At 39.3% G+C, this 27231-nt stretch overlaps 2 protein-coding genes across 12 annotated transcripts in view; one reads left to right on the forward strand and one right to left on the reverse strand.

Moving 5' to 3' along the window:
* The window catches only part of Dysc (whirlin protein dyschronic), a 154354-nt gene that overhangs the window by 107499 nt on the left and 19624 nt on the right, over positions 1-27231 (forward strand). The window lies entirely within an intron of this gene.
* LOC143346764 (uncharacterized) lies at positions 7099-19462 on the reverse strand. 2 transcript variants are annotated; one of them, XM_076775223.1, is made up of 2 exons: positions 19010-19462; positions 7099-8147 (listed from the first exon to the last, which is right to left on the reverse strand). In XM_076775223.1, the coding sequence occupies exon 2, from the start codon at positions 8120-8122 to the stop codon at positions 7937-7939; it is 186 nt and encodes a 61-aa protein (XP_076631338.1). In that variant the 5' UTR covers positions 8123-8147; positions 19010-19462; the 3' UTR covers positions 7099-7936. The 2 variants fall into 2 exon arrangements, with proteins under 2 accessions (XP_076631338.1, XP_076631339.1); XM_076775224.1 differs by lacking the exon at positions 19010-19462 and adding an exon at positions 9247-9975.

Raw genomic sequence — 27231 nt, forward strand, 5'->3', positions numbered from 1 at the left:
TTAAAATCGTCCAATCCGCTCAGGAATTACGATTTTTTAAACATATGCATGAAGTTTAAGGGGATTAGGCATAAAATTTCATTTAAGGTCAGACATTGCATTTTCGGTAAAGAATTTTTTCCTCGAAAATGCGTAGGATTTTGGCGGTATGTCTATTCACCAAAAGTAATTGTAATGGACCCCCGCGACTGAAAATAATTTTTTTAAAGCGATTTGAAATTTTTTATTTTCATCAAAAAATTTAGGCACCTTCTGAATTTTTTTCTCGAAAGTGCGTAGGAATTCGGGGGTATGTCTATTCACCAAAAATGACTATAATGGACCCCCGCGACTGAAAATAATTTTTTCAGAACGATTTGAAATTTTTTTTTTCGCTGAAAAATTTTCCGGTTAGCATGGAACTTTAAACGTTAATAACTTTTTAACGAAACCTCAATCAACAAATTGGTATTCTTGATTTTCGTCTTATATTTGCTTCTAGAACTGATGCACTTGCTTTATAATCTTAGACTGCGATATTTTGTTCGATATTCTTTTACGAACACGTGTTACGTGTATATGCACGCTAGTTGCAACAAATGACAATCGTAATCGATTGCATTCACCGCCAATAGCAATATTGCGATAATTGCTTTAATATCGCGGTGTTCCAAATCACGAACGTATTCCATATTAGAGCAACTGACCCTATTATATTTAAGGGTTGAAGCAACCCTCTCCAGCAACTATGCAACATTTCTGTTACCGTTAGTATCATGAATATGTTTTAACTCGTCAAAAAATTAATCGAAGAAATGTTTCTTATCGGAGCAAATCCATTTTTAACAGTTTCTAGACATCCATGAAATTAACCGGTTACTTTGGATTCGCAAAAGATAATCGAATCCTGAATGCAATCGAGCTAAATAGATTTCTAATAGAGTTTCGAAACCTCGCGAACATAAGCTATTAATTGGAATTCTATTCTGAAAAGATATTGGTATCTTGAGTGTTATTGATCCAAAACAATTCGGCAAATAAATTCGTAATAGAATTTTAACAATCCGATATAATTAATTTGAAGCAATTATTCGTTATTTCGTACCCGTAGCAAATAGACTTTCGAATCGACGAAACAAATCGCGAACAAACGGATTCTAGTGGAAATAAATCGAAAACCACGACTGAATTCTCTAATCGTTTTAGACGCGATTCGTTGATCGACAGTTTACAAACGTTCCCAGCGCGCGGAGTTAATTTTCACATTATCTGCACTTTCGACACAAAATTTTAAACACCGCGGGAAATTAAATTCACCCGCGCTTCGAATTCCGTAGAAGTTTTTCGAAATTCGAACCGCGCAGAATTAAATTCCTCCGCGCTTTTAATCGCGTGGAATTCAATTTTTAAAAATTTTAATCCACGCGAGATTCGATTTTCTAAAGTTAAAACGCGTCGCGACTGAATTTCCTGAATTTTAAATCTCCGCGTAATTAAATCTACTGCGCTACGAGCTGCGTGAAAATAAACTTCCGCGAACTGTAAACTCCGTAGAATATTCGGGATTTACGTTTGATTCCTGTAAACGGTGTTACGCGAAACATAACCGCTAATTAATTAGTCGTGATAGCGCAACGACGCGACAAAAGCAACGAGTAAAAATTGATTGCGTAATCTGTCGTATAAAAACGTTGTGTAAAAAGTGTTACGCGACTTTCTAACAATATGCCGCGCAATTGAGCAAAACTTCCTTATTTAAAATGATTTCCTATTATATCTACGATATTCTATTATATAAACTATAACTGATACAGACTGTTTTCGATAGACATTGATTCACTATTGAGTGTATCGTGGAAGGATATACAGTCGACAAAACTCAGATTAAAGTAGATGTTTATGGGCGATAAAGTAGTGAAATTATCTCGATCACTGACAGTTGTAGGTGGAAACTGTATTTGACGTAGGTTGATACAGGCAATTGAGAAATAAAATGAACAAATCGAAAATAATGCAGATAAAAATGCCTGTATTGTGAGAAATAAATCGAGTTAAAACGGTGAAAGGTATTTCACATAGAAGCAGTAATTAATTTTTTATCGTTATATCAAGTCACTGTCATAATTAGAAACAATACGAAATTACAAAATAAACCTTGATAAATATACCGAATCAACGGTGCACGATAAATCTTGTATTATTTTATGTGAATGTTCCTTCGCAATATTATCTTTTAATTAAATTGTCGACTCGGTCTAGTTTGTCATTTTCGTATCCCAGTATCTTCTCTATCATTCCGCAATCGCTGCCAGCTCACGCAGCTTTGATGCCTTTAATTCGCATTATCGATTCCTTCGTTACGATAGATTTCTGTCCTGATGAAGATAATGGGATTGATAAAAGGCAATGAACCGTGGCATTTAAATGAACAATATACCGTTAACTCGATCGTTGTCCCGCAAGAATCGACCAATTAAGGAACTGTTACGTGTAACGAGCCACCCTAATTAGTCACCGGGTCGCGATTGCTTTGGAATACAAGACGCGCGCTTTGATTAGAAGCTCTAACTTTCGCGCGCGTTCGATACTCTTGCAAAGCCTCCGTGAAACTTATCTCTATCTATATCTCTATAATATAATGATTACTATACAGATGTGTAACTATCGCGGGCATGACTCACCGATGGAAATTAAATTTGCGAAAGTTTCCGGAAAAAGAATCATAATTCATACGAAATATTTTACACGACTGCAATTATTATATGAAAAGGACTATAATCAAATTATTGGTTATTTCTTAGCCGTTCGATCGCGTAAGAGCAGATCAATCGACTATACAAACACGTTACATAAATTTTCCGACCGCGTTGAATCCGTCGGTAATAAGTGTAATTAAGCAATAAATTATGTATAATACATTTACAATGCAACTTCCATCGATGTATTATGTATACTTTTACGTAATGAATTATTCAAATATTCTAATGAGGGCTACAGATTGTTCGGTCCAGTCGTAAGTTATTAATTTTTTTCATCGTTTATCTTAATAACGAAGAATCGCCTCGACATTAAAAATACTCGATCGTAATAAATACGACATAAGGAATATAGCTTCTCCTAATACTGGGAACCTGTTTTCTCTTCAAATTTATTTACACGCGTAAAGAGGAAGAACTGAAATTTAGAAATATTCTATAATCGAAAAAAGAAAAATTCTCAGTCACCTTATTAGTTCGGATAAATAAGGTTTCCAGCCAGCAAGAAAACATCGAGTCTCGAAATAGCGCGGTGTTTGCAGACCGGGCAATTACATCTGCAATTAGCGGATTTATTTCTTCTTGGTACGTTGGCTACGAACGTAAACGGAATCGCGTTTCTTCGTCGATACCGCGATAAATTCCTCAACTGTGACGTTACGTTCGCGTCTCGCGTGTTTATCCCAATGTCCCGCGATTAACGAGATCTCGCGAGAACTCGTTCCCCGGTACGGACGATGATCCAGAGCGATCGGTTGGATCTTCTCACGGGTCCGATCCGGAACGGGCTCGATTTACGGACACTGATCACGCCAGGTTCGGTCCAGGTTCTCTCTCGCCGTGCCGCGTATATCACTCCGTACGAGCTCTCTCTCGCGTATCGCCACTAAGAGATCCAAGGACCGGCCGAAGAAGGTGTTCCCCAGGCCTGAATTAATTATCGACGCGCGATCGATCATGGTGTACGGATAGCGGTCAGGATCGGACCGCGAAACGTCTCTATTCCTTGGCCGGTTAGCGTCCACGGATTTTTGCTGGCCTTGACGGGGGGAGGAAGATCGTCGACCGAGCGCGAAGAGTTCTTGATATCCTTGAAGAAGAGACCGAGATTGAGGAAAGGCCACCCTACGTCTTCCTTTTTCACCGCTACGTCCACTCGAAGTCGAAATGACGATGTCAGAAACGCTATAAAATACAACACTGAGTTTCGAGTTTTGAGACTCGATGTTTCGGGTGTGAATTTCGTGAAAGTAAAATTGGCGATGATTGTGAGAATAAAATTTTGAAGACACACCACACTAATGGTTACAGTTAACTTTTTGGTGAAGGGTTTAATAATGTTTATAATATGGGGAGGATTTTCAATTTGGTACCATGCTTATTATTGTTGTCTATAGATACATAGAGTGTTCGGCCACCCCTGGGAAAAATTTTAATAACTTTTTAACGAATCCTCCATCAACAAATTGGTATTCTTGATTTTCGTCTTATTTTGGCCTCTAGAATGTCCCATTAAAATTTTTCCCAGGGTTAACCAACCACCCTGTGTAGCATCTGTTGTGGGTCAACGGTGACCCGATGTTGGCTACGCGAGGGTTAAAGAATAAATACAGAAGAGAATAACATGTTAGGATACCACCTTAAAACAGTATTTCAAACATATGGAATTTTATAAAAAATAGTAAACTCATTTGACAACTCATTATATCGTCGCTACAAAACTTCTATGATTTTTCTTATTAAAACATAGTTGAACGCTCTTTCTTAAAACGTTGTCATTTTCAGAACCTACCGATACAGTAGTTAATAGAGAAAATTTTTATTATGCTCCGTCAGGATGGATTTAAAATGTAAGAATAGCAAATCAACCGTAGGAAATGGAATAAAAATAGCGCGCTACGGTTCGACATTCAAAAATGCGAATTAAAATAGGAAAACATAATTAAAGTGTCCTGTTCAATCGACGATATAGCATGAAAGAAAATACCGTGACCTAGAAGCAACGTTTACCTCGATTCTCTCTTTAGCAATACGTATCCAGTGTCCAAATAACGCTGTCACCGGAACCTTAGGCATTATTATCCAACACTCAGCTGACTTTAAACACCCCCAGGCCTTCGAAACTCCGTGTGCCTCATTAGTTCTTCCGCATTTTGAATATGCATCCCAGATTTTGAACCCCTTCCGCAACTATGCCATACTAAGCTGCCTGCGAGTGTCCCGTGTCTCGGCGTAAGATTGCTATGGATATAACGTGTCACGGCTGTGACAACATCCTGAAATCCCTGTGAAATGCTCACTCTTAAAGGGGCTCTTCACTTTGTTAGACGGAAAAACTGGGTCGTCACGAATAATTTTATTTCGTTCGTCCTTACTACATGGAAATTTGTAATTAAAAATCTCGACGATCCTGAAAACTCCACAGCATAGAGTGTTTAAAAAATATCAGAATTTCTCAAGTAGAAAATACATTATTATTATTAATGCTGGAGTTACGGACATTGATTTGAATTTTATTTAAAATCATATGCAATTTTTATTTTAATTAGAGCGTATATTCGTATCGTTGCGACATTTAAATTCGACATAAATTGTTAACAAATGATATTTACGAGTTCTATAGCACTACAGATGGAACCTAATCGACGAGTTCCGTAAATCTAGCGTTGAGAAATGGTCGTTCTAGACATTCTATTTCTTTCATGCATAGACGAATATTTAGAATGAGTTTCATTTTTTTTTTTTTATTTACGAATTAAAAATAGACATAACACAAATGATAATTTCTGTGCATCGTTATGTACAATGTATTGACGTAATTCCGTAGAAAGTAGTATTACGCGAAATGCTTGTACAGTATACTTTTCACCCCTTTTTCATCGTCAGCGCAGTTCTGAACTGTCTAGAAACACGATCCCCTCAAGAGCAATGTACATTCAGGTTGCAACGGAAAAGTACAAGCAAACTTCAATTTTTCCTCTCGTTACGCGATCTCTTGAAAGCTCTCAACAACCAATAATCAAACAAACGACTATGATCATAGTCTGAACAAGCAGCTCGTTTATCGCCGATCCATTTCAAATAATCAGCACTCTGCTGTATCTCACAAATTCGCACAATTCCAGCAAGAAAAGATCCCCAAAAACGTGGTCAAAATATATAATTAGGAAATTCCATTATGACTAACGATAAAAGTTGAGATTCGAGTCCTCGTTTACAAAGTAATTGTCAATAATCGATTCTATTTTGTCTAATTCCACATAAAGATTACATCGAGAAATTAAATTGAAATTTGCTTGTCTATTTGAATTTGAACAAGGTATATACTCTATTTCATCTTTAATAGTATTTGATTAAATCAATTTTTATTACTTCGTTATTAGGTACTTTTGTACTGTTATATAGGTACTTCCTCCGTTTTCTTTTTTTAACAAACAGTTATGGTTTTCGTCTGCCATAATAAATCCTCTTACCTATTGGTCAATTACTCATGGAAGTTCGGGAAGCTGGAAGAAAAATGGTTCGAAAGTTTTATTGAAATTTCACTCGAAGAAGTTGAAGAACAGTTACAAACGAGTACCTGTTACGCGTGTTTCATATTTTGTCAGATCCTATCGTAAATAGTTTATGTTCTTTTTCGCGCATTATGAAAAATAGCTCTTTCTCGGAGGTCATGTTCCTTTCAAAGAACTTACGGTATCTTTTAATCAGACCGAAGATTTATGACCCGCGAAGAAGAAAATATTATTTACTCTTAATAGATCGTAAAGATTCGCGTATTATACGTGTAATTTATTTGATGATAAAATACTATAATCGTATGTTCTTTCGAGACTTCGAAAAATGCATTATGTTTAAGAAATTGTTTAAAATCAGACACGCGTTAGATTTCGTCGAGCAAATAAAAATTGAAATGGAATATTTTTTATACCATATACGTAAACACAGCAAAAACGTGTCGAATATGTGTTAGTAGCGTGGAGATTAATAAAAATAACGGTTTGGACAGGTGCGAGGAATGGAGGAAAAAAACATAGTGAAACTTTTCTGGAACAAAAAGAACGAAAGTTGTACCATCGTTGTATATTGTACGTATGACTAAAAATTTTAATTTTCAATATAATAAAAACATAATTATACAAAAATATAATATACTACCTATCGAACGTACCAAAGTAAATGTAACATTTGAATTTTTCATACTAATACAGTCGAACAAACAAAATAAATATTTCTAAAAATGTATCACACTCCAGTTGAAAGAAAGGATACATTTTTTTCTCGTTCCTTGCACCTGTCCAATCCGTTGTTTTCTCTTATATTGTTTATAATAAATGTCATCGATAAAGTCAAACTCAAGAAATGAAATGAAAAAAGAATACTTTAATTGGACAGTTTTCAGTGACGCAAACTCACATCTCGGAAGATTATCTTGCACCATATATTTTTGTAAAAATATGGTACAATATGATTTTATTCAATTTGGACACTTTGAGCCTTTCCTCGCATAATTCATTTTTTCAAATCACGTTATGGATCTGGGAACGCAATTGTATGGATATCGAAACAATTCGTAAGCTCACACCAGTTTTCTCATTCCGTTTAACAACTAAATTTACAATAAACGCGATAATAAGTAAACGTTACATCCTTGACATTGGAACATCGTCATGGACAATAATTACTCGCAGTCTCCATTTAAAATTCCTTTTAAATCAGTAAGTCACTAATTTTTAACATTTTCCCGTCGTTCCACATCCATATAACAACATAACAAATTCTTTTACTTACACTACCGATCATCGAGAATCGTCACGCTCTCTCGACGTGATTTCTTACCGCATAATATTGAGAGAATATCGGGGATGTTAATTAAGAAATTGATCGACGTTCCTGCTTCTCTCTTCTCTCAAAGTTGGTCGTTCGACGTTGCATTCGACACGGTCCAATATGCCCGCCGACAAACTTCATTGTCCGTTTCCTAAAACGAGTTCCGGCTTTGTCGCGAGCCGGGGGGGGAGGGAAGAAGGTAGACTAACGAAGGGACGAAACGATTTGCCTTGTGAATCACAACAAAAGGAAGGGCGTGAGGGGGGGAGGGGGGACACTCGACGACGATGTCGTGTCCTAGGACGAAGGATCCTCGAGGGTTGGTTGCTCGGTTCGATGAATTACGGTGCCCCTTGTCGACGTTTGGCCGGTCAGAGCTTGTCCTGGAGCGCTTGTCGTAGCTCCTCGGTGGCCTTCGCCACGTCCTGGTTCTTCCTCAGGTGAATTTCCGGTCGCGCGTGCTGCACCGTGGAATTGGACCGCCTGATGGAGTTCCCGCTGCCGAATTTCGGCCGTGGGATTCTCACGCGCTGCACGTCGCATAGCCAGGACTCCATGATGGCTCTCCTTTTTCGGGCCGCGCTGAAACAAACCGGACGAGCGATTCTTCTTAATCAGGCTCCGTTAGGACGTGACCGTGAACCCGCTGCAGCTTGTTGACTTTGCTTTACGACAGCGTGGTGCTCTTAAACCGGGCTTCTGGCTCGTTTCAACGCGAAATCGACTCTTTTGTCAACCGTTACAGCGAGAAGCGATCCCGTGGTTCGACGATTTTTAAATACGGACACTTTAACCCTTTGCACTCGTGTTATACATTAGACCGTTTCATTCTAGGGACCCTCGTTACAATGTTTTCTTTTTGTTTCTGCTTAAATAGGATTTTTCCGCTTTTGTTCTGGCTAATTGGTTTTTCAAAAAAAAATACAAAATTGCGTTTTAACGGGAAATATTGGAACCATATTTCATACGTGCATAAAGGTTGGTAATTAAAAGTATACCGAAGACTCGTATTTTATATTGTATAGTGTTATTTTAGCCCTTTATAATAATATTTGTTTTTTAAACCACGATACTATTTATTTATTTTTGCTACGAGCAACCAGCAATTTCGTAATTACAGAAACATCAAGATTCTCCTATTCCTGACTTCTTAATTTATACAAGAGTTCACGTGAACTTCTGCGACTGATTACGAGTTCTTTTTTTTATTCCCATTGCTCCCTCTCTCCCCCGAAGTTGTCTCGGTGTTGCGAATAAATTAGTAAATTATTTCTGAGAGCAGCCAGTACTTTCTGTGCTCGCTGTTTATGTTCTGTCTGTTGATTTCTCGTTGGCAGACCTGCCAACCTCCTCGCATTCGACAAACAGAGATTTTAATTCTGCGCGCAAGCTGCCTCGAAGAATTGAATTTCCGCTTTATTTGGACTGGCGAACTCGAACTTTCACCACAGCCTAACATTTCGGTGCCAACGGTAAAAAATCAAATCAATGTTGGAATCGTGTTTTCGGTAAAAATTTATAATGCAACAATAACTATCTTTCAACCCTGTTACTTCATTAATTTTCACTCGATTCTCCTAATTTTTCATCCAGAGATTTTCGTCGAAGGTTAAATAATTAGATTCATTATTATCCGTTATAATTCCATTATCATCGTTCCCATTATCACATCGTTACTTACATTTCAGCGTGGTGAAAGTCTTAAAATACTTTCTCCGAACAATTTATACTTATTGAGTTGTACCAGGCTTATCGCTAACGAGCGAAATGTATTAGCGAGGCCTCGATAAAGGCAGAGCAAAACGTTTCACGCGTTTTAATATCGTGCTCGAAAGAATGATTAATGCGTATCTTAAAACTTGGTCGATGCAATTATCTCGATACTCAACAAAGAATTCGTAAATTAAATAACCGTACACGCAACTTTCTATAAATTACTTTTCCAAGCATTCCTGTTCCTCGTCACGAAAGCTACCACTTCTCGAGAACAAGTAAACGTTCTGTCGAATTCGTCTTTTTAAATGTTCACGCTCGGAACGCGTGTCCGTGGCCTGATTCGTTCGACTGATCGATTCGATCCGAACTCGAATTTTCTCGAGATCGCGTAAATACGATCTCCGTGGCGTTTCCCCGTATAATACGATAAAGAACAAACGGGAACGTCGTGGTCATTGCCAGACGAGGGCAATGGGTCACGCAAGATACGTGACAAAAAAAAGAAGAATGTCACTGGGCCATGTCGGCTGGACGTTCCAGCAGCCTGATCTGAATCTTAATCGACTTGGAAAATCGAACGAATGCAGGTCCGTCGCATGTTCACGTGCCACCCTTGTTCAAATTTGAAAAAAACAAGATAACAAAATAATTTTTTACATTAAATTTAAATCTATCGTAACAGGATTTTCGATCTTTAAATTCTCCATATCATTTTCAGACGGATCTGTTAAATGCATTATTCGTTCATGGAATTATGAAATTTGTTTGTATTTGCTTGCGAAATTGTTTCACAATATTATTCAACTTACAAATATTCGATTTGCAAGATTTTTGATCTTTAAATTATCGATATCATTTTCAGTCAGATCTGTTAAAAAAATTATTCGAACTAATTTAGTTATCGAATTAAACATATTTCCTTGGTTAATTTTAAGACTGTAATTATGTATTTACTTGTGAAATTATTTCATAAAATTATTCAAACTAATTTAATTATCGAATTTAACGTATCGACTTGGTTGTTCGTAAGATTCTAATTATAAAATCAAATTCTATTTGAACAAAATTTAAACTTTTAACCGAATGGTCCATGTTCTGGTCGATTTTGTTCCGCGAACAATCTGCACACCTGCAGAAGAAGCCATCTGTTAGTCGTCAACGTTACTGGGTCGCGTTTGGGAATTAACGAACGCGAGTTTTCCCTATCTTCCAATCCATTCGAGTTAAAGTGTAATCTAAAGGATGTTACGGAAGAGCTGCTGGTTGTCATTAGAAAGTTACGAACTGCGTAGCGCAGTTTGCAACGTCATCGGTTCTTTATCCATCCACTCGCGATGGACTCATCGAATCTTCCTCGATACATCAGCACATTTACATGTTAAAAGATATTGCAAGGCAAACCAACCGATTGCATAATCTTGTTTCCCTTTCACAAAAATGTTTGCTCGTTTCTGAATATCGTTAATCTTACGACGACAAATAATTTACTATAAGCCATCGAGTTTTACTTTTAACTTTTTTTTTATTTTAAATTCTTGCGTACTTCGCGTGTGGTTTGCGGATGGAGGATGGTTTATAATCAAGGCCAAATCGTTTAGGATAAATATATCTTCCAAGGATTGTTTTTCTCAGTATTTACCACGAGATTTAAAATTAAAGGTTTCTTTAAGATTCGACGGTGTTTGGATTAAGTTTTAGATAACATCATTGCTCGAATATTTTGTTATAGAAGTTCAGAGGTTCGTTAAACGCTATCAATTCTCGCCTGACCACCCAGTGATTCCTCGAAACGTAATTTAATTTACTCAAACGTCGTACTGTGAGAGGAAACCTGACTGTTACTTCGCAAGAAAGAATCTATTACGGCGTGCATGAGCCAGCAAAGCAATTAAATCTTTCCAACCAACTAATAACCGCTGCGTACGGAATTAACTACGAAGCGGATCTAGAGTCCATTGAGGCCATCGACAATAATAAAACGCTGATTTATCGTATCCAGTAATAAAATTTCCAATAATGTACCGATTCTATCGACTTTAAAGATTTCAGTCACTGGTCGATAAAAAAAATCGCGTGAATCATCGGTATACGAGCAGTATCAGCTTCGAAGCAAGATCAAGTTTATCAGTTTCGAGTAACGTTTGACCGTCGACTCGTGATAAGAAAAGTTTGCTTTCGCGATTTTACAAAAATCTCGATAAGCTTCGGGGCTTAAAAATTATACGAACGATTTCCTGTCAAACATCGTACGATGCTCGATTGAGAAATCTCCTGGAAATGGTTTTCAAGACAGGGGACAAAATCTTTAAGGTATGCTTCATCCCTTAACGCGTTGTCTGAGAAAGACTAAACTTTATAAACCTGGGGATTCTTTTCTCACATGACCCGTCATTCGCAAGACATCTCAAAGATATAATCTCTCGTGTCGTTAGGTCTTATTTCACCGCAGAAAATTAGCTGACTTACTCTTTGTTAACAGGTTACTTAACAAACTCTGATCTCTTTCCAGACTACAACGTCGTTCTGAATTATTTCACATAGAACACCATCGAACACTTTGTGCCTTCTATAACCCTTATAATCGTTTCTAACCATCCTTGTAATTATTCACAGTCAGTCTCATACTTCGTATCATTCAATTTTGCATTTCTGTTTATCTTTGTTACGTAACTGTCTTCTATACTCGTATCTCTGTCTGTATTAACGGGTATTTAATCCCGTGAATAAATAAATGAACTTCTCGCGAAGATGGAAACTCTTCGAGCAGTATTCGAAGTCGAAGAACGATCCGATTTGCCGGTATTTTACGATCTTGTTTATATCCGGGTACGCGAATGGTACGTCGATAGTATCACCGGGAAAAGCTCCGGGATTTCTGGATCTCTCCGCGGGAAATGACGCCTCTCTGACACGTTATTATCCTTCTGGAAATACGGTTACGCCGCGAAGCCTGGAAAGTCTAGGAAACGAACGACATAATGCACGTTTAATGATATTCAAACAAGAAACCTGACTTGCGGAGCACGTTACGTTTCAACATACGATTCAATCGGGTTTCGTGGTATTTTTAAATTACCGTGTCACGATTCGCAAGAAATTCTAACGTCCTCTTTTTTATAGGAATATCCGCAATTTTCGATCTAAAAATTCTTTCCTTTATTTTCTTCGTACGAACGCTTCGATAACTCTCAGCGAAGAAATATTTAATTCATGGCATGCTAATTTCACGCGTTTCTCGCCAGTTTTTAACTCGCGAATTATTTCGTGAAATCGTTATTATGCACGGGTCGCCGTACGCTTTCGATTTCGCATAAAGCGTTTGAAATCAGAATCAACGGAAGAGAACGCGCTCTGTTCGGAGAGTAGATATTCGAAGTGACTCACAGAGTATAAAGAAGCGATTTCTGTGTCGTTGCAATTTTTCTTATTTGCTTCGTTCCGTTAAAGTCGAAGCGTTATAGAACTGGGTTTACGGTGCACCCAATTCGACGTCCACGATCGATGTGTTTGCGTCGAATTTCACGGGTGGCAGTTTCGCTAAACGGTGAAAGGATCGTTTCGAGGGACGATAAGAAACGATCAAACCGGTTAAAAATATGGATTCCCACACTCGGTGCTCGGTTACCGTATAGAATAAACAGTTAGACGTAGTTAAGGGGGCAACCACTTGTGAACCGGCCACGAAACGTTACAAAGGGCACGTGAGTTTTCGTTAATCGGACGATCTGCGTCGCTGCGCTTTGACAAATTTTATTCCCCCGTTGCTTGCAATTAATCTTCGCGAAGGACGTCGCTAGTTTCGAATCGTACCCGTGAGAACTCCTTTCCACTATTTTTTGCTCGTTCATTCAAACATTATACTGGAGAAACTATTATCGTGTGATTGGAATTATAAAAACGATATTTTTTAGAAATATAAATTCTGTAAATGTATTCGATGGAAGAAACAAGTCGAAAAAATAAATATAAATCGTTGTAAAACATCGTCCAATTTTGGCGAACAGTTTTCTTACTTTTTAAAGTAATTTTTGTCTTCGTTAGTGTAAGTCGAGCTCGACCGCGTTACGAAACGACCGTTCGAATATAAATAACGTGCAACCTTCGTATTCGGTTTTTATGCACGCTTGTAAATCTTTTTCCCGCGTATTCGTTGGTGTCGAACGCGTTGGCGATTACGCCATTGTTGCTGTCGCGTAGGAATTGCCTACGCCATCGAGAAATACAAATCTTTGCCTCGTCGATTCGTGGTATCGTTCCTTTTTTTTTGTGTGGTTACGTTTAATATCGCGCCGGCCAAGGTAAACGCGAACGCGAAAACCGCGAGAGAAACAACAAAAACGGCTCGAACGCCTTGTCCGACTACGAATCGTTACGAAATCCGCGAGGTCGCGATTGCATTTGCTCGCTAAAACAACGAAACGCGCGGAAACCTCGTCGAAATCCGCGATAACGTCGACCGTATGCATTTTAGAAGAGACTAAAATACGATTCCGACGACTTCCACGTTCGCTGCAAAAAGTATACTGCACTCGACCGTGTTTGTTATCGTTAACAGTCGATTTCTTGGAACTTTCATTTATATAATTATAATTATTTTTTTTTATTACATACTCTCGTTCGATGGACTACGATACTTAAAAACGAGTCAAGATTATACAGGATTGTTACATAATTTTCGCTTCTGAATGTTGTATAGTAATTCCTGGAACTGCATCGACGAGGTAAACGTTACAAACGTGATCAATGTTCATACATAAAACTAACCAAAAACTTCCTCGAAAACGTGTGAATTAAATTTAAAAATGAAGAAGAAACGAACGTTAACGAGGAATCACTACCAAAGTGTTCAGAATAAAAGAAAAAATGTAATTTAAGTTAATATTTAAATATTCACAGATGACAATGGTTTCTTAAATTGTTTTCTGCTTTTCCTCTTTTCGTCAAATAACACATTTCGAAATTTAACTCGTCAAATTCCGCAGCATCGTTATTGATCGACAGTGGCTTTTAAGACTCTTGGCAATCCTCACCCCCGAGAGACAAAATTGACAGAAAGTCTTCCTTTTTAAGAGGATTACTGGATACCTTTTCTCTATTAATCGAATTTTTGACCATCTTCCTCCTTTTTGTCCTCATAAGTCAAAGATTCGAACAGGATAATCTTCATTCCTCGAATATTTGAATGTAACATGATCATTTCACCCCTAAACATGAATTTCATCTGTTTCACGAATCCGTCAAGCTTCATTAAAGTCAGCAACTAACACCCCCTCATTAATTTGCCTCTGAAACGAACTTTTTTCGCGAATCTTCGAGTCAAAGTCCGTTTTCCATTTTCCAAGTAAACAGCCCCGACAGTTTTCGCAAGAGCTTTCAAGAGATAGCTCGAGGGTGGGAGGGTCGAAACTCGTCGCAGACACTTTCGAAGCTTCTTGCGAAACTCTATTCGCTGCGACGTCACTGATATCCTCCTCGACGGAAGTCAGGTTCCTTTCTTGGTCCTGTGACGTCAAACGAATCAATAGACGTGGGAAAAATTGTTGTTTCAAATAAAACGAGTAACCGAGCAAACCAATCGATAGCAATTTATGGAGTAATTTTTCTAAACGTGCGCTATTTAATTTTGTTTAAATTTGAGTTGTTTTTAATATACATATAAGGGCTGATGACGAGTGTGGAACGTGACATCAAGGAGTGAACATTTCCCAATGCGCACAGAGGAGGAGGTACGTGCTTTGTGCATCATGGAGGCTCTAAAAAGAGTCGATTGAGCGTGTATGTGTGTCACAGCATTTCTAATGGCTAACCCAGACCTCAGGGCGAAAAAGTGTTCAAATTCTTGGCCGCATTGCCGTCCATCGGGCAATGCTAATGCCCGCGGCGTGTCACCTTTGAGAGTTCGTATCTCGAGGACAGCTCACGCGAAAACCAGAAGCAATGTTTAAAAAACGTCTCGATGCTAGCTACGAAACTACAAATTCAAATTGAAATTTTTCAGAACTTCGCGAGACAAATAAATCTACAGAATATATTTTCGTACACAACGATCTTCTGAACATCAACGAGAAAGATACCTCTTTAACGTTTAACGAGTAATCGAAATTTTCATCGAAGCTTGCCGACAGATACCACGCGTTATCTTTAATTTTTCACGTTAAAATCGCGATGGCTCGGAAGTCTTAAGCAACGTGTAAACGCGATAAGCAATGTCTTTTGTAATTTTCGTAGAAATACAATTACCTTCCCGAAAGCCCCCGTTCTCTCAGTTTCGTTTTAAATTAACGGTTTTACCCATTGCGTGAATTCATACGAAACAATGTCATTCATCGAAAGTTCAACGAGCACTCAAGAAAATGTCAACAGAGTTTCGAGCGCCATTTTGTTCCTACCCATTCATGCGTTCATATTTCTTAAATAACGAGCCAAGTTACTTTTCCACGCTCGTAAGAAATTAATTACAACGCGATAAATTAACTCTATAAATATTACTATAATACTACTGAATAATTTATAGATCTCTGGAGCGCCAACCTGCGCCACGCGGAAAAATATTTTTTAATTTCGATTAAAATATTTAATTGGGTCTCCAATTATATTGCGCGATACGAGCTTCCCGTGCGTACCATATTTTACATACATATTTATATTTTGTACAAACACACGTGCTGCGGAAGATTCCCGTCTCGAAGACTGTGTACCTCTCAAACGCGATGAAAAGAGAAAAGGATCGTTCGTGTTACAGTTTTTAATGATTTTGTCCAGCTTGGAATCGCAATTTTTTATCAGTGTGCGTCGGTGCACGTGCATCGGTTTCGCGTATTATGCACGCGCACGCACCTGGAACGGTTTCAAGCGGCTTAATGATTTCTCCGCGGCTGCGCGGAGATTTCATCAGCGAAGTTTCCTAATCGAAGAGCCGCCGTGCAAAGCGGAATCGCTTTTTTTTTTTTTTGGGATAAGAGGAGGAGGAAAAAAAGCGCTGGTAACGGTGCTCCGGAAGCGGAGCACCGGCAATAATTCGATGAGATACACCTTTCAGACCGGATATACCGCGCGCTCTGCTGGAAAATGCACCGATACGCGCCCGCCATCATTCGTTCCGTTTGTAGGAATCTTTTATTCTGTCCGTTTCGTTCGAACGAAAATACAAACGTTTAATCGAACGTTCGCGACACAGTCCCGACTGACGTTTCAAAGAAATACAAATCGCTGTAGCCTCTAGATTTTATAGATTTTAATCGATACTCGATGGTCGAACCGTCCTACCAAAATTATACGATTTAAAAAGCGAAGCGAAAATAATGCATCGAGTTTGCAATTGCACTATTTTCACTATTGCAACTTTCATGATTTTGTAATTTTGCTTTTTCTCGTGTTTCAATTTTTGTTAATTGTCCTTTCGTTAGTAGGTTATAACGTTTAAACGAGTCCGTATTAAAATCCGTAAGGAGCACTTCGACAAGTTCACCAATATAGGTCAAATTAGGGATTGGGAAATATATATATTTTTGCAACAAAATTTATTACACGCAATTACAGTTACATATGCTTGGGTGTGATTTAATCTTTTTTGAGAAGAATCGAGTGGAGGAAGAAACAACTTTGAAAATCTGTCGTTTATACGCACACACGATGAATTATGCCTTGATAGACCGGATTTCAATATTGACCGTATATGATTAGTTTCATGAATGACCAGTTGCTTTCTAATCTGCTTGTAAACACAAATAGGAACACAAAAGCAGCAATGGCTCAGAAGTTGTCGCGAAAATCATGTTAATTTCACTCTCGTTTTTGATAAAAAGACGAGCGAGCTCGAGAGATAACAGCTATTAAATTCTACATACCTGCCTCGAAATTTCACCATCAATTTTCTACCGTCTATTCTGTATCCTAGATTTTCTATTTGTTTAAACACAGGAATTCGAAGCATACTATACAGGGTGTATAAAAATAAAAAACGATTTTTTAAACAAAATCGAAAGGGGGTAGGTGCCTAAATTTTTCGGCGAAAAAAAAATTTCAAATCGTTCTAAAAAAATTATTTTTAGTTGCGGAGATTAATTACAACCATTATAGAAAAATGTTTCTATAGATTTATTCAAAAATATATTACGTTCTAATAAGGAAGGTTTTACTTCATATATACGATAAAAGAAAAAGACTCGTAACTTTCATAACTCGATATCACTCTCACAATTTTAAATTACGTTTCCTGAATATCTCGTACCGCGAAGTCTCTTGTTCTTTCATGTTTGCAAAAATAAAATGTAACGGCGAATAAAAAGGAACCAGACACGAGTAAATTTAAATGTCAGAGAAAGCCGTATTCTACTCGATAGTTTTTAATCTGGAAGTTTCTAACAGAAAGAAGAGATTAATGGGAAAATAATGATGATGATGAAAAATGAAACTACAGGTTGCACGGTATTTGAAACGCGTTTTTGTTTTAATTGTTTGGTAAGTGCTTCGATTAAGTTTCTACTAACGTTTCTTGCCGTAATCAGTTTAGTATAAAATTCGCAATTTGTCGTTTCTCAGTTTCGTCGATTGATAATATCGACAAGCAACGAGTTTTTTAAAATGCATTCACGAGAGTTTCGTCTCGTCCAGAGACTCTGTATTTTCAGTCATTTATGAACCATTCGTGTAGCAAACACGCTATCCAATTTTCCAATAAAAATCAAGGCAACAGAGTGGAACAATAACATTCAACGACAAGAATATTTTTCACCGTAATGATCGGCAATTGACATCGACAGCGCCGGGAAAAATTACGCACAGGTTGTCGTACAATTTTCGCTGCGCAAAAATAACCGCGCGAAACGTACGAATGGCGAAAGAACACCTGTGTCGCATTCTCGTGCGTATGAACAAATTTTAAAATACACACACACCAATCGCCAGTCTGGCGTGCCAATCGAATATCGCTAGAAATTCCATTCGTCGATAATCATCGACGGAGATCGCGATACGACGTCGATTGCCAATCGAAGTGCCAGAACAAGATCGATTACAATCACTAAACGCGTTGTCTCGTCGATTAGCGAAGACAAGTGCAAACGAAGGGTCTCGCGATTCCATCGATACGATAATCTTCTACGCGATACTCGACACTTCTTTATAATTACAACGAAAATGAAGAAAACTTCACAGAGATTCGCAATAAAAACAATAACCGTTTCTGAAATATTTTTTCATAAAAAAAAATCTTCCCAGAGTGACAACGATTGTGTAAATGTTCTTGCATGACAATACAGAACCAAAAGAGGTTAAAGAAGACTAATGTCAGGACAGTAACAGTTAGTTGTCCCCAAGATGATTCAACGAACAAGAAGACATCCAAACGGTCCTGATCTCATCCGCGAGCGTATGTCAACAAAGATGTCAACGTCTCAAGACAATAATATTCAACGAACGTCTCCAAATTTTAACGACAATCGGATGTCAACTCGACAGAAGCACCAACGTCGTAAGACAATGACTGTTCTCAAGGTTTCCTCGCGAGAAAGTTCAACAAAATCTCCCACGTCGCAAGACAATAACAATTCGTCGAGATCCTCCTACGCTGCTAGACGTTTAGATAACAAAGTTCGTGAAACAATAACATTCTCTTTCGACGTCTTCGAAAGCCCCCGCGATAACATAGATCGTCTAATTTTATCCGTGACAATTCGACGGTCGAAGTTTCACCCAGCTTTCGAGTTACCAAAAGCCTGTGAACTCACCTGGGTAGTCGTCGATGATCGAGAATTGGATGAACCGGGCCGATATCACGGGAAACCGTGGACGCAGAAAATACTTTGGTGGGCAAATCTGACCGTAGGAGGAAGAGAGGCCGTACACACGGCTCGACGGCGTTGCCTCGACTGATTCAAGAACCGAACGTGAAGTGACGGTGCACCAGGTCTCTGGGGTTTACGTTTGCCTGATCGTCTGCGAGCAACGTTGAACAGAGACGGGCGGATCCTTGGCGTTTGGCGAGAAAGAGAGACGATCCAGGTGCAACGTGGAGGGGAGGACGAACAGGTAACAGGTGAGAGGGGCAGAAGGTAGAAGAATGGGTTCTACAACGTTGCCAGGTTGTCTGGTTATCCTCGAATACGGGTTACGTGTTCGACGATGAGTGGAAGCGTCGATCTCCTCGGGAGAAGGCCAAGGAGGATGATAACAGAAGCGGCGACGGACAAAGGGGATGATGAGGCTGGCTGCCACCCGGCTCGTACGATGTATGTACACACTATGACGCCAGGATATCGATAACAGGCGGTTATATGGCCGAGCATAGTGTGTTCTTCTATGTCATAAAGCGTTTCAGTCGCGAAAAATAAAGAAAGTCGATGATGTTGGTTCGTATCGGGGGACTGTAAAAAGCTAACTTGACGGTTTAGTTACAGGAACGACTACATTTTACGTGAGAAACCTAATAATGGTCTGGAATTGTTCGATATGCCTCACGAACACTGTTTACGAACTGGAACAAGCCAACGCTGATGATGATTAATTACAAGAAATGTAATGATAGTACCAAAGATCATACTAGCATCGATATGAGTGAAATCTACTATGTCGTAAAGCGTATCGGTTGAAAAAGATAACGTAATTTATAGTCCGTGTTGTTAAAAGAAACTTACTGCTATGAACACTTGTGAGAAAGGTGCAAGTTGAGCGTAGCCCTCTGTTGGTCGCAGTCTAAATCATTGAATGCGTTTTAAAGGCATACTTAGATAATAAAAGACCGCTGATAATTAATTATAGGAGTCGATAGTCTACATGTTACCATAGTATCAAATTACTACACAATGTGAATGAAATCTACTAAGTCGTGAAACGTATCGGTTGGAAAAGATAACGCGATTTATAGTCCATGTTCATTCGAATCATTAATCGCGCCTTAGAGGCATACTTAGACTGCAGAAAGCTAACACCGACGATTATTTATAGGGATAACTAGCCTGCATCTTACGATAGCAATAAAGTATCGGATCTGTCAATATCATAATTCAAGTTCTACTGAGTACGTCGACTTGTACTTTGGTTGCAAGTGATAAAAAAGAAAAGAACCAACCGTTTGAATTGTTCGATATGGCTCAAGGGCAGAGTTTATAGCTTATAGCAGGATAACGCTGATGGTTAGTTATGACATTTGATACCCTCCGCAGTTACAATGACAAAGTGCATCGGTACTATCAACAATGTAATTGAATATTGCATGTTCGTCATTTTCGTGAGTGATAATAAAGCCTGTCAAATTTGAACTCTTCGACGTACTTAATGGGCACAGTTGCTAACAAAGTATATTAGTATCGTCAACAATGTGATTAAAGATTGCACGGTCTGCTATGTTATCGAATGCTTCGACTACAAATTACAAAGGAACCTGTGATTAATGTCAGCAGGTAATCGTTCACAGTATGTTTCTCGAGCCGGACTGTAAAAGATACTGATTGCTAGTTATAGAAGCCACTAGTGTACCTATCGTGTTATTATCAAAGTAACAGTACTATCGACAATGTGGTGGAAAATTATGGATCCCAACACGCCGTGAAGTAACTTGGATGGGAAAGGCAAAGAAATTTATAGTCAGTATTAATGCAACTAAATCATTCAACGTGCTCTGTGGAGGGTTAACACTGATAGTTGCACGAAACTACATTTTACGATGGTAACGATGTACATGTACTATCAACAATGTAACCGAAGATCGTACGATCTATGTAATTAAGCGCTCTTGTTGCAAATGAGAAAGTAACCTAAGATTAATTTTAGTCTGAACTGCTTGGTACGCTTTATGAACACAGTAATTGAAAGTTATATGTATTACTTTGTCATAAAGTGTTTCAATTATAGATATCTCACGAATGGTGCTAATACTTTCAATAATCGTGATCAGTCTGGTTGAAAGACTAACGAATGTTCTAGTTATTATCTTTCTAGTTAAATTTATTTTGTTTCATATCACATCTTCAGGATTGATCTTTTATCTCTACGACAGAAAGCTTTTTAAAGGGGTTTCTTTTAGACGAAGTTACTAATGTCTGGATACACACTATAAAATGGCGCCAACGCGTCGATTCTGTCGCTAATACGATCGAGCATTGTAAGTTCGTCCGTGTCTTCTATTTCATGCGAGGAAGTGTTTCAGTTATAAAAGATGACGAAACCAGAAGTCACTGTTAGTCCAAACTTCGATGCTCGTCACGGACGTAGGTACTTGGACCGTAAAAGGCTAACGCTGATGGCTAAACCATTAACTCTGAAAGGCCAAAACACTTTAACTCTTTTCGATGATGAGATGCTCGGTGACTAGTGTTTGAGTACTCTTGTAAACGTAGTTAAATACAGTCGGTCACAAAATTATTCGTACGTAATCTTACTTCTAGACTTCATACTTTCGATACACATGCGATATGTTCGGTATAAATATGCAAAAACTTCTTTACTATCTCCCGACGTGAATTCTATTGGCAATAGAATTCTATAAAAACAATGTTATGAATTCGAAAGAAAAATTGGAAACACATCTTAAAGAAAAATGACGTATTAGTAAAGATTATCTAAAAAGATGTACGCAAACGACTAGTTACGGTTTGATATCTGTAGCTTGGATATATTGTTGATATTTCTTGGTAAATGATTTATTTCCACGGCAGTTTATTCTCGAAACAATTTAAATTAGCGGTAGGTAATAGTTTCAATAACAGTCGACGCCTTCGCGAAGGGTTTATATCGATAAACATTCACGACTGAGCAATATTAACGACGCCATCGATCAAGCACACGCGACAGTCGTAGATTGGAGTGCTCGTGCTTTCTGGAAACAGATCGATTCGTTCTCCGTTCGAAACGAGAATCATCACGCGCTCCGGGTACAATTCAATTTCAGTTCTTCCATCGGATGCACGTACGTGCAAAATTTTCATTTCCATGAAAACACCGCCGTCTCGAATCTTAATGAGCAAAACGTTCAGCAAGAAGGCGTAGAATCGACGGTTCTCACCGGGAGAAACTACGATTCTTTTTGCTTCCTGGTAGCGCAGGGGCAGAGAACTGGCTTTCCTGGACGCGATGAGTCGTCCACCAGTCGATACAGCAACCACGATCGCTTCGAACTCGAACGGTACTCGTTTTTCGGGGAAGGGACTCCTTTCTCCGAGTCCCTGGGAAACCTTTCGACTCTCTCTAATCGAATATTCCCGCTAATTAGCCTGGTTGCTGCTTTTTTCCTCGCGCGAAACGTTCCTCCATCGAGAGTCGATCGAAATGGAAACGATGCTGGGCGATAAAGAAAGTCAATTCTTTGTTTTATTATTTTTCCGAGACTAGGTTTCCAATAGAGGAAAAAAGTTAATCTGAAAGAGACACGAGTTCAAATGTAAATGCACGAAGAAGGATCCCGGGCAAATATTTCACGAACTCAATAGAGATTTTAATTTTTTATTTAAAACCTGGAAGAAGTTGATCGACAAAGGGCGAAGAAAAGAAACAAGAATGATCGCTGATTAAAGATCTCAGCAGAAAAAGAATTTCACTTTCACAAACGAATAACGAACAAACAATCAAGGTCTTGGGTATCCTAGCGATTCTCTGCTTGAATGCTCAATTAAACTTTCCGGGCTGGAATAAATTTTCCCGCCAGGAAGCGAGTCGCGTTTGAATGCAACGACCATCGGTCCATAATCAGCTGACAAAGGAAACTGATTCTGCAATTAAATCGATTCACGGCGGAGCTGTTGCTTGATAAGAGATTACCTCCCGGTAAATCTCTTCTTTCCTTTTTTTTCTCCTCGTTGTACGTAAACGTGGACGCTGACCCTCGAGTTCCTCGTTATTAATCGTGGCTATGCATACACAGTGAGTCATCGAGGAGAGAGGCGGAAAGATAGCCGCCGGATAGATAGATGATCCGCGGATCGAACCGGTTCGAAAGATAACAGACAAAACGAGAAATCGATCGAGGAACGAAATCGTTCCAATTTTCTTGCCACCCACCCGACAACGATCGACTTCCGACCAGCTTTTCTTCTCGCGTCTTCCGGTCCGATGCATGACAAACGCCGCGATAAATCCGCCGCCACTTAAGCCGTAAACGCGAAGCATAGATCGTTCGACAACGTTCGAGAAACCGCGCGCTTTTACGTTTCCTTTTTTCTTGCTCCTCGGCGATTCGTTTCGAGGCATAAAAATTATGATGTACCACTGGCCATCGAGGTTGAATGATTACGTACGTTTATCTTCGGTCGGTCTAGTTTTTAAACCGATCTCGGTCGTTAATGTTCTTAACCTGCTAACCGAGCAAAACGAGTCGACTCGTCGTTCGGAAAGGCCTCCGCAGTGGCCGAAACCGGTTAACTCGTCGCGAAAAATTTAAAAATTACGCACGGGTAAAGTCGACGTACTAAATATTTTTTTATTCCCGTTAGGAGGGTACCATAACTTCCAGTGTTTTTACGAGGAACACGTTTGACTCTATTTTCGATTCTCGACGCAACGTTGAAGACTTTTAGAAAGATATACCACCGAAATTTTTACAGCTACGGTCACAACACGAATACTCTTATAGCTGATAGTATTTGAATTGTTAATTTCATTATTAATTTAAGAAATTGAAAATGGTACTGTGTATCAACGACGCGGTATTTCTCCCAACATACATTCTCCCGAATTAAATTTTATTTGATATTTTCATTTAAAAGAGTCAAAATAGCGTGCCATAGACGTGGTATTTCTACTGTGCTCATTTGAGATGTTTGCGCCTCTGGGGTACACTTGGCTACACAAAACTTGATCAAACTACTACAGAGGCGTTCTGGCTCCTGATTGGTAGAATATACGTGAGCAATGTCAGTCAGCCAATCGAAAACCTTGTGGCTGCGGTGTACCTGTAGTAGTGTGGACAAGTTTCGTGTAGCTGAGTGTACCCCCGGGCGTAAATACCCGACAAGGGAAGTTCAACAATGTTATCGGCGTCCCTGTGGTTCTACGTCACTTAATATTAAAATATGGCCGCGTACAGTGTCTTATTTAGCGTGTAGTTTGCAAACTAATCTAATGAGACAATATTACAAATAGTTACAGGAATAACGGTGTTGCATTAAATCGGTATAAAACATGTTAGAGTTCTTTTCAGTAAACTAACTGTATTTTTAAATGGGACATTTCTTTTGCTTCTCTCATTTTTCATCAAGTATATCCGAGTCATTAACCTCTCCTTTACAATTAGTCAAGACCTCAAAACGCTACTCGTATGAGTCAGACGCAAAGTCAGTTTAAATATGAGTCATTCAGTCTTTCGTCAGGTTTTAAGAAATCTCGGTATAAACTAGGTTATTATTGATCATCGCCTCGTTTTAGCTTATAAATTATTGCCCGTAAATGAATCACAGTTAAACAGTGCAACTTCGACGAGGAACATTGGCAACGAGTTCCTCGACTTCCGTTTTAGATGAAACTTACGAAACGCCTTGAATATTTAAATGTTGTCGCATAACCAAACGGTAGGAATTGCTTTAAATAAACAACGCGATAAGTATCTTCGCGTCGTGGTGCATTGAACCGAAGCGTTGCGTCAGGACTTGAAAGCAGTCCACAAACGACACCTACGTGCAGAATCTATCGTAATCCACGAATCGAGTCGCATTTGTGGAATCGATACCTCGTTCTAGGCGAGGTCGACATCGATGCCTAATATCGTGACAATCGTTTCAGTCGCGAACCTGCGCTTTGACCATCGCGAGCAAAGAAACTAATCCATAATTTGATTGACCCAAACTTCAAAAAATTCTACGTTTGTCTAATATCGATTACAATAATAGATTATTTAAGATATTTTTCATATTACTAAATCTAACGATATCATACTTATCTAGATCAAGGGACAATTTATTTAACGAACACAATTCTTGAAGACTGTCAAGGTCATTTGAAATTAGTTGCATTGTGTTACATTGATTATAGAGGCATTTATAAATCTTACGATCATGTTGGAATACTTTAGTCATGAGATTTTGACCTGGATACGACGTACGAGCCTCGACGAAAAAGTTGACAAAGCGTGAACGCTAATTGCTAAAGTACGCAACACCGAGGCTCGAATAGATCGCGGTTACGATCGACCTAGATCGCGAAATCGTGAGATGATGGGCGTCGCCCGGTTTTCGGCCTGCTTCGTCTTCCTGGTATATAACGGAACGATACGACGAGCCGAAAACTTTCTCCGACGCTGACCTATTATCGGGCCGCCATTATTGTCGTTGTTCGCGCAGTCGGTTAAGGTTAGTGGGTAACCGCAGTTGCTGAATTACGAGCCGGGTGTCTATTGAACGAGGTTCACGTTTTTCAGACTAGAACGATACTTTGCGCAAAACGCATCGCAGCCACGACCATAGAAATCTTCGCGAACAATAATAGTTTCTTAGATTATCAGCCAATCGATGCGGTTAAAACGAAACTCTGGGTAAAATTTCGACCTATTTAAATCAATGAACACTATAAAAACATACCCCATCTCAGCTTTAATCAAGACAATAAACGAACATCGTTACTCACGCATAATTCGTGAAAAAATAAGTCGAAAGTGTCCCACGATATTTCTCCTCCCAGAGCGTCGTTCTCGAGAAAATCGAGCTCAAAGTTTCCCAGCGCGCCCAGACGACTCGCCCCGCGCATATTCAAACCTGATTTTCTCGAATACGACGCTCCGTGAGACAAAATATCATAGAACACTTTCGATTCATTTTTTCGCGACGAATCAGTTTTTCCTCGGTTGTTTTCTATCGTTTCCGTTCCAGGTATTTCGACCACGATTCTGGATGTCTGTTTATCGTCTCGATTAAAGTTATCCTGTCGAGCCTGGTCGCGTGGTGTACCGCGAATTATGCTTTGCACGATCGCGGTACGACGAATTACGCTCGCCGCGTCCCGTTAGCTCGGCGATCGTTCGAACGGTCCGACGTTCCGCGTAACGATCCAAGGAAACGGTCACCGATCCACGTCCCCTCTTAATTGCTATTAATCGTTGCACGCTGCTTGCACGGTCCGCGGCGCAACAGCGTCGCCGGAAAGGGGATTTTCCGCGAAACGCGTCGCCGGTTTCCGCGGCCCTTCGCGCTCCAACGGCTTCTTGCGATCTCTAATTGCGGACACCTGTTCTAATTGCTCCGAACAATCGGTCGCGGTCATGCTCGAAAACAATCGGAATTCTAGGCTCGCGCTGCGCGATGCTCCTTTCGTTGGGTTTGCGGTATACGGGAAACGCAAACGTTTGAACGTGCCAACGAACGCGCACCGCCGACTGTAAATTAACCGATTAACTTCGCGACGTCGAGACAAACTCTGGCCCCTATAGTATGGAAAATTGATTACGGCCATCAAAAATACGAGGCTCGTTTCTAACTTGGAAATCCGTTTCCCGTTTGCGTAGTTAAATACACAAAGACTTACGAAACGATCAAATATATGTTCGAGAAACAGGTTCTTGGAAGCGAGTGAAATCCATTCTTTACGAACAAATTTTGTTTCGTGGCGTGGAAATTTTTAGCCGGAGTTGGTGACGGAAAATAAATGCTCCCAGCGAACGTACCTCGACGCGGCCGAGTTCGAAACGTAGCCTCAAAAATTCCATTTCTATCGTTAGAAAACGAGACTCCGGCGCAAAATCGAAAATAAAACAATCGCGATATAAATACGCCGCAAAGTGAAACGCACGGGTTCGGTTTTCCATTAGTTGGTCGTACGTGTTCGCGGCGTTTCATTATACATAGTTGGCTGGATCTCACGAGATCGTTAATTACGAACACTTGCTCCAATTACTTGAGACAATCGTGACTAACTAAAACTCGTCCCGTTAGACGTTCACGGATCGGCGCGGGATCAACGTCCTCTAAATATCAACACAGTTTTCCTATCTGAATCGGTGAGTCGACGACCAAACATAATATCTTAAACGAAA

Source organism: Colletes latitarsis, chromosome 10, assembly GCF_051014445.1.
Source record: "Colletes latitarsis isolate SP2378_abdomen chromosome 10, iyColLati1, whole genome shotgun sequence".
NCBI lineage: Eukaryota > Metazoa > Arthropoda > Insecta > Hymenoptera > Colletidae > Colletes > Colletes latitarsis.

Excerpts from the sequence above, each read along its gene's own strand:
- LOC143346764 (XM_076775223.1), bottom strand. The coding sequence starts at position 8,122 with ATGGAGTCCTGGCTATGCGACGTGCAGCGCGTGAGAATCCCACGGCCG.